The 9234-nt window shown below is 36.7% G+C and overlaps 1 protein-coding gene across 1 annotated transcript in view; it reads left to right on the top strand.

The window, feature by feature from the left end:
* MALRD1 (MAM and LDL receptor class A domain containing 1) overlaps nt 1-9234 on the top strand; it is a 455974-nt gene that overhangs the window by 67978 nt on the left and 378762 nt on the right. The window contains exon 10 of the mRNA XM_025210089.1: nt 7335-7481. Coding sequence (XP_025065874.1) covers nt 7335-7481 — 147 coding nt within the window. The remainder of the gene's footprint in view (nt 1-7334; nt 7482-9234) is intronic.

The following is a 9234-nucleotide window of genomic DNA, read 5'->3' as shown; positions in this document are numbered from 1 at the left end:
TGGTGAGGGGGTGTCAGGGGGGTGTGGTGGGGATGTGGACAATATGATATTCACAAAATCATGTGTTGTTAATTATGTACTCCTTCACTTACAGTTTAAGTACATGGGATAAAACAGTACTTTTTGCCTGAAAACTATTTGAAGCTCACTGGCATATATTATAATAATATTTATTAATGAAGCCCAAAATGTCTGCTTAAATGTGTGCAGGTTCTGAGACCTTGAACTCTGGGTTATCCATTCTAAGCCAGTGGGATAGTTTTAATGAATTCAACCTGTGTCCTGAAATGTAACTAGCTAACTCTGAGGAATATTCTACTCTCACTTACACCAGTGTAACTCTCTCTCTTCATATATGTGTGATAGTTTAAACCTTTATTAGACACAGGAATACCTTAATCAACACGCATGGACAATTTTATATTCAGCATATGGTTTGCCATTTAAATGAATTACAGTAATAGGATGTTTTGGAATGTATTTTATTTTTCTTGCATCGAAGTAAAGATATTAATTTATAAAAATTAGGATATAGGGGTTTTTTACTTTCAAAATTTAGAATGCATTTCTGCATTTTGTATCTTATGAAATGATTACACTGACTATAACTAACTTGAACTCTGCTGGGAAGAGGTGGAATAGATAAACATAATATACCAAGAATATGTTTTACCATTTGTATAATTTACATAACTTCTGAAGATTCATATTGCAGGTATAGTTTGTGTTATGTCATGTGTTCTGGGATTTTAGATAGTAAAGCATTCCCTGTAATCACTTGAAAGCTCAAGGAAAAAAATATTTAAAAATGATGTTTATAGTGATCACTATGTGCTGGTTTGATGGGCAGAAAGAACTTCTTAGTTTATTAAGGTTCTGGCAATGAAAAATATACCAAGAGGCTGAATCACTTGGTTTTAGGAATCAATTTAAGTACAGTGGTTTTCTTCAAACCTGATTAAACGTTGACAAGCACATCCAAATCTTTCAAAATTAAAGCCAAAATGGTAACTCAGTGATTATGTTTGATTTATATTTTAGGACCTAGCTGTTTTTCCAGGATACTAAATATTTTACTCAATTTTTATGTAACATACTTCATGCATAGTAAGAATTTGTTAAATTTGATTCTGTAGAGTTGTGCTATAATTCTTCTGATTCTATATTTGACCAATTTATATAATTTTTGCTTTAAAAATGCAGTTGTAGTGAAATAAATAGGATGAAAAAATATAATTGACCTTGGATTATATACAGTTAGTAAAACAAAACAAAACAAGGAGTGGTCTTAGTTTTTATTTAATTGCAATCAAATGATGGAAGTTTAAGGCTGAATGAAGCATTTTTACTAAAATTCTTGGTTTAGGATCTCCTATCTCCCTCTGTTTCTCCCTCCGCATATGTGCGTGGTGCATTCATGCATATCCTTTCCAAAATTTGGCATAGATGGATTTGTGAGATTTAGAGTCCAGGCTCCAGACTAGTGAAATATAGGAAGGTTTAGAAGTTTATTTGTAGTTCTGAATCTTTTCATATTTGCCCTATCAATATAATACCGATCCAGAATTGTACAATTTATTTATTAACATGAAAGTGCTAATGGTTGCCAGCAAATGGATTTAAAATCAGAGGAAGTCCTAGGCTTTGGTAAAAATCAAAGAGTAAGGTCTAGTTAGCAAAAATGATGGCTGTCAACTGCAACTGGTCACCAGCTAACTGAGCTATGTGGATAGAAGTGTTTTTCCTGAATTCCAAATGTAGAGAGTAGAATATCAGCTTTAAGACATTTATATTAGCAAAGTAGAGGGGTAGAGCGTCTTTGTATGGACAACTCAATGGTATGAAAGACTTGGCTTTTCTAAGCAGAGAAACTTTCTAATATTCTTCATTTCTACTTCGGTAGAAAGAGTAGTTAGTGGACCTTTTTTGTAGCAAATGAATAAGATTACCCTAAAATATACCTGGGTTATTTTCACCAATGTATTATCCTTGCAAAAGCACTTTTTCCCCTGCATTTTGGATAAACATTTGCATGAGAGGCTATCATATAGCAGAATTTAAAAATTCATAAGGTTGTAAAACTAAACATTCAATGATTAGGTCATTCCAAAATTCAGTTTCCTTATATATATGTAGTATGATATGGTCTCTAATTGTATCATCACAAACTATTTTTTCACAGGACTTCTGATGTAGTCAATGAAGGGATAGTTTTTCTGTATTTCTTGTTTCACTTCCTCATTCAATGAAATCTTACTTCATGTATACCATCCAAATGCTGCATTGTAAATGAAATTATGAATTTCCTTCAGGTCATTTCTCTAATGATTTCTTAATATCTGTGCAGTTCACAAACATGATTTTTTAAATCTCCACATCACCTGTGTGAAGTTAGGTGGTGCTATTAAGCCTGTGGAATTGAAGGATTAAAGCCAAACTGCCAAAAGTTTCTGCTAATTTTGGATACCCAATTTTAGATTTATGACCTCATTTTTTTCCATTTTGGTCATCATTTTATACCTTTAAAGCACAGCTCCCATTGACTTCATTTGCAGTTGTGAACACTAAGCAATTCTGTAAATCCTGGTCCGTATTTCCTACGTTATACACCCAGAGTTAGTGGCCACCTGTGAAAATTTAGATTGAAGTGATTTGTCTAGCATCACATGAGAATGCAGTGACAGAGATGAGATTAATTTTCTCCTGTGCCTCATCCTTTGCTACGACATGTTAGTTCTGTTACTGCAAAAAGGGAAGCAAGAATCTTACAAACAACAGCATTATTCCATATACAAACCAGAGTCTTTCCTGGAGCGCTGTCCATCTAGGGAACAGACAGAGGGGAAAATGAGTTTGTGATCACATAATTAAAGATTGTATCATAATCTATATGTACACAGGGGCAGTAGTATAGCTTGGGGGCAGCAACTGAGGCACCTGGCCTAGGTGTTAAATCATTGGGGGTGCCAGAATGGCATTCCCCAGGGAGTCCACACCATCACCACAGCCATGTTGCAGGAGTTTGTGCCTAGGTGGCAGTAGCCCATTCCACTGCTGATGCAGCACTTGCACAAATATTTGCTCCTCATCTCCCTCTCCTACTCCTCACAGAGTCACCCAAGGTACCAAAATTTAAAGTTTTACCTTCGCACAAGGTCCATAGTAATTCTACACAGACAAATATAAATTAGGACTTTTCAAACATCTAAGTGATTAATGCTTCATTTGTAATGTTCTCCTATATTTTTTAAATGTAGAAACTTAATTTGAACCCTAAAAAACCACCATTTCTATTTTGTGGAAACTATCAACATGCCAGTTGGCGTCATCAGCAAGTTTTGGCTTCTACATATCTAGAACACAAGTCTCTGGCACCTGAGCTAATGGTACCAGCAGAAGGCTCTTATTCTTTGTCTGAAGAAAATGAAAGACATATCTGAAAGACATAAAGTAGAGGGAAATGAAAGACATATTTTGCCCATGACTTTCATAAATATTAATTAATACCAGGGGAATGTAGAGACTCGGGACTCCTGTGTATAACTACAGATTTTGGGATTGGAGCATATTCTAGTGTCTAGAGACTTCTTGTGCACACAGCCTAATTCCTACTCTTTTGATCCTACTGCCTGTCCTCTCCTACCTTTCTACAGCTGCCCAGACTCCTTCTGCTCTCTTTTCCTTACCCTCTCCATTCTGCAGTTTTATATCTGCAGGTCTACTGATTCCTGCTTAACAACTTCTGTGTATCTGTTTGGGGCCCCTTATGCGCCATGTACAGGGGAGCTGGGGCTTGGAGCCAGGACCATCGAGTCAGGAGTGAGGGACACTGGGTCTGGACTGGCCATCGATGTTTACAAATGTGTCCTGGTCCAAAAAAGGTTGAGAACCACTGCTTTAGAACATGTATATTCTCAGGCTTCTGGGTGGGGGCTAAAGCCAGTTTTAGCAAGTTGGTGCTAAACCACTAAATTTGAACCTGGCCTTTGTTGTTGCTGTCCAGGACCTGGCAGAAGGGTTACATTTGCATTACATTAAAAATGTTTGCAGATTGTTAATAAAAAAAAAAATTCTTGGCATCCTTGCTCTTGACTCTCCATAGGCCAGTAAGGGTAAAGGTTTCTCTGTTGTCGATTCCTTTACCACAGATGGAACCATCTCAGTACAAATGGCTTTGGAGAATTTGCAAATGGCTGCAAAATTATAAAGACCTTCTGTTCATAAGATCTGTGGATTTGAATTAATTTATAGCATGCCCCTGATAAAAAGGCCAAATTTCAGGATTTTTAAAAAAATATGGACTAGTCTTGCTTTCTGAAACAGCTAAGTTAGTTTAGCTGACAGTTTAAAAAAAAAAAAAGCCTGAGATGTACTCCTAGCATGGATAATTTGAGCCTGAATTACTAGAGGTTTTAGAAGTTGTAACCAACTTAAAACAATCTTACATATAAAACTGTTGGGCAACTTTAAAAGGGAAGTATAAGCTCTATATGCAGCTTATTATGGCCATAAGGATAAAATTAAAATAAATAATCTATGCTCCATTGCCATTGGGTAGTTTTTACTGGCCAAAGTATTTTTCTTTGCTTGATAACCAGAGGTGAGCAGAAGCCAGGTATAGAGGCTTTGCATTGTTCCTAAGCAAAGGTTCTTTATAAAAAATGTTTATTCTGGTTTTCAGTGCTGGCGAGATTACATTGCAATTGCACATCGATACAAAAGCTAACAAATTTAAGTCATCACTTTCCTACCCAACAGACCAAATTAAAATAGATTTTTTTAGTCTCGAAAATCCTACTCCTCATCCTCTGTTATGCACCCAGAAACCTGAGAGAGTACAAATTTCATTTCAAAAGTCAGCAGATCCAGGATGATTTCAGATCAAGGTAGATAAGCTTCATGGGTTCCAGAACTTCTTGAAGTTAGAAAGTCTGGGCACTGACCAGCTGATGAGTTCAGAGAGCTCATGGGATATGTAGAGCTCCAAGAAGGAGCTACACTGACACACCAATTAGCGCAGAGAGCTCACGGCCTAGGTGGCGTACATCTGAAGTGGGGTGTGGCTGCACCACAGCACCACCTCTGGATCCACCCCTGGAGATCTAGGGTTGTTAGTACATAAGGGACATCTCTGTCCAATATCCCCATATTAATCTTCCCTATGCTTTTAAATACATATCGAAGAAGAATGGAAACTATGAAATCTGGAATGACACATGAGGTTCTTTCTCAGCCATTTTGGAAAATACTTATTCATAATTAACACCATCTCGATTTCCTAAGTACTACTTAAAAAGGGACATTTATATTTATGTTTAAAATCCAAGCAGTGTAGACAACCCACATACTGAGACAAGGTTTTGGCAAGATTGTCCTTCTCAGAAAGAGCAGCCTAAAAGGTTGAAGAAAACTTGTGACTAATGCATAAAATATTTAGACCATTGATACCATATAAATAATACTCTTGCAGGTTCAGTTGTTAGGGGAGGTGTTTTTTTTTATTATTATAGTTTATGCAGAAGACCTTTTGACAAGGTCTGGGGAGGCTAGGTGAAATTAGGCATTTCTTTGAGTAAGAATATCAAATTAGGCATTCTTTGATTTCATTTTGCCTACATGAAATGACTGCTAAATAAGCATGATGCCTAAAGGTCTAGGTATTAAATTAGCATACAGCAAGACAGTTTAAGCTGTGTAGCAATTTATATGCTCTCTACCTTAATGTATTAAGAACTGAAGTTTAATTAACAAGTTATTCTGCTGAAAGCCTAAGTATTCTTTAATTAGATAAATTTAAGATTATAAGCATCTCATTTAACTAATATATGATACTGTCCTATGTGGGCACTAGTGTATTGCATTAAAATACACATTGTAGATCCAATTAAATAGGACTGATCTTGGGGTACATGCAGATGTTACATTTAGATCAATCTAAGTAAGGTTAAATCGGTGGCAGTTTGTGCAGATGTTCAGGGAGGTTAAATAGGCCAAAAAATGGTGAACAGTCTAATTAGTTCACCCGAGGAGCAGGTTATCCTGATATGCCAAAAGTTTGTACACATTCATAACACAGACTCAGGACTGGGAAAGACCTGGTGCTCACCCCAGCCCTGGGGCTGTACTTTTCCTACTCCCCAAAACCTGATCGGTCTCTAGCGTCCGCCAAATCCCAGTGCTGACCTACTCCCTGCCAATCCGTCCCGCCCCCTCTCTCCACCCTGATATACCCAGATCAGGTTCCCAGCATGGCTCCCAGCATTGGCAAACATGTGCACAAGCCACTCCTAATCTACGATCACGTGGCTTAAAGCCACATGATTGTAGATCAGGTGCAGCAAATGTCTGCACATACCTTGGTGATTTATTTCTTAATGTGAAGCTTAGCAGTAGCTGGCAGAGCCTCTGTCTGTATACTAGGAGGAATCTTAGTGTCTTTGTGTCTGAGTAGAGCAATGTTCTATTTTGTAACGATAAACTGGAAAATTTACAGTAATGCCCAGAATGACATTTGCATGATACAATGAATGCGTCAAGAGTCTTTGCTACAACTATGTATAATCCCTACAGTAGTTTTTACAACTGCAATAAGTGACCCTGAGGATTTCAATATATTCAGTACTTTTCCAGGTTGGTCTTTGTTTGATTATTTATTATGCTATGAAAAGACTTAATTGAGCTATAATTCCAGAGAAAATGTTTTCCTCAGCTTGTAACTGATGAAGTACTGCATTGTTTGTTACACAGCCTATATTGGTTACAGCAATTCAGCAAATTTAATTGGAGTTCAATTGCTGAGTATATTGCAAGTAAAACTTTCAACAGCACCTCAAAATTTAGGAGCAATAGTCCCCTTTTCAAAAATAACCTAAGCAAATAGGAGCCTAAGTCCAACTGACTTTCAGTAACTCCATATTTTTTTTAAACTTTTATCTGATGTTCTTAATAATGTATCTTGTTGCAAAAAGTTTCCCTAAGTAATTCCAAAAAAAGCATTTGTATACATTTGTAATTGTATTGTCTATACACAGACAGCCTTTTAGTTTAATCTTTAGTTAAGGACTTGGTTAATATAGTCTTCTCATCTTGCAGTTCTGTGCATATCTGACAGAGCAAGAGATTGCTTAACTTCTTTCTACATTTTAGACCATTGGTTATTTTCCCCCAAGGAAAGTGATTTAGATTTCAATGAAAAAAGACCATTAGGTTTCTTTTTGAATAGGTTTATACCTGAAGAGTAAGCAAATTGGTTTTCACCTAAAGAGAATAAAAGATTGGCATATCATTATTCTATAACCTTTTACTCAATCTTATTCTTCTTATTTTCTCAATAGCAAATTATACACTTTGTGACTTTGAGTCTGATTTCTGTGGATGGAAGCCATTAAGCACAGAGGATATGGAATGGAACAGAGTAAAAGGACAGACTTCCAGTGATGTGAGTCTTCCTAACAGAGACCATACAACTAATGATGAACATGGTGAGGGGATTTTTTTGTGTTTTTTTTTATCGTCCTAAGGTGGCATCTTAATACTTGTGAAGGATGCCAGACTGACAACAAAGCCAATGTAAACACTTTGCCTATTTATTCCTATACTGGACCTCAGAGGAATCACTGCCATTTTGTTTCTATGTCTATATAACCAATAGTTTTTCTTTGGAACAACCAAAGAAGTCCTAATCAATGCTAGCTGTAATGTTGATTTTAGTTTTTGAATTCCTGCCCAGTGAACTGAGACCGCCAACTCCTTCTCGGTATACGATAAGCACCATTGTCTCACACATTCATAAAAGAGCCCATTCTTTTAGTTATTACTCAGGCATTGTTTCCAATGAAGCTAGGATTTAGTCCAAAATAAATAATTTAAGCAATTCTCTTGTTTATATAGCTTAGACAAATTAATTACTTTTTCTTGGGACAGGCAGAGCATGGGCAAATCCCTGGAACTGCTATTCCTTATGAGCCTGTAACTATCTTGGTCTCATTACTGTTGTATAGTGTGTTCAACTGGGAAAGTTGATTTTAGCAAGGAGTGCATGTTATAAATGTTTGCAGAAGTAAAATGCAAGTACAATATAGTGTACACTACTGAAAAAGTCCAATATGATAACCTTACAGTGTTAGAAGTTCATGTTGTACTTTTATTAAGAGATATTTATTATGCTGTTCCTGAGGAGATCAAATTAATTTAAAACAGGGCCAACTTCAGGGTATGCTCAGAGGTCCATTTGGAATAAAGCTTTTTTCCACAGCCATTGGAATTATTACATACGCATACAGATATAGATATATGTACACTACATACACAAAATCTACTTTGAAATGGTGTTAATGGTGTGATGTAAAAAAAAAAAAAAAAAAAGAAATTCTAGGATTAAATTTGGCCTGTGAACCTTTAATTATGTTCTCTTGTGTATACCTTATAATAGTCTTTAATTACATGATGATGCATGCTATTTTCCACAGGCCACCTGCCTCATTAGATTCACAGGATTAGATGGCGCTCATAAGTAGTTATTCAATATGTCATCTTATTCATAATGACTGGCCCTAGGTCTTATTTACTGCTTAGTATTCAAACACTGTTCTAACCACAGAATTAAGAGGCACAAAACAGAATTTGCAGCTCAAGAAGGATGCTAAGGTAGTGTGAAGTAACTCTTTCACCCTCCCAATCCTAGGCTCCTCCAGGGGCTGGTCTGAGGGGACTGGTTAAGGGTATGTCTATACTGTGGACCTGAGCTAGTTCACTTGGGTATTTGAAGCAGTCCAGCTATGGCAGCATATTACTCAGTGCAGGCTAATTTAGCCTGCTGAGAAGAAGCTCTTTTAAAATTAGTTTGGGTATCTCTATACTATATTCTAGTTTCCAGTTTACAACAACCTTGCTAGAGTACCATATGGGCCAAGTGCTGCCTGGTTTGTTTGGGGCTTTTTGTTTTGTTTGATTTTTCTTTGTTTAGTTTTTTTAATTGTTTCTGCAATAAAGTGGTCCTGTCCCCAATGCAGCCCTAGTAGCAGTGACAACTCCCCCCTCAACAGTTGTTTATGAAGAGTTTCTAGAGAAACAGCCTTATGGTTGACCTTTGCCATTACAGTCCTATACCAGGGAGATCTTGCCCTGATCAAACACAAGATAAGACTTTTAACACCCCTTTAGTCACTATGATAAGCACTGTACTTTAGTCACTGATAAGCAGTGTAAAGGGGCTGGAGCAGGAATGAGATCTTT

The sequence above is a fragment of the Alligator sinensis genome, unplaced genomic scaffold (assembly GCF_000455745.1).
Source record: "Alligator sinensis unplaced genomic scaffold, ASM45574v1 scaffold234_1, whole genome shotgun sequence".
Classification (NCBI taxonomy): Eukaryota; Metazoa; Chordata; order Crocodylia; family Alligatoridae; genus Alligator; species Alligator sinensis.
This window is presented reverse-complemented; position numbering and strand designations above follow the sequence as displayed.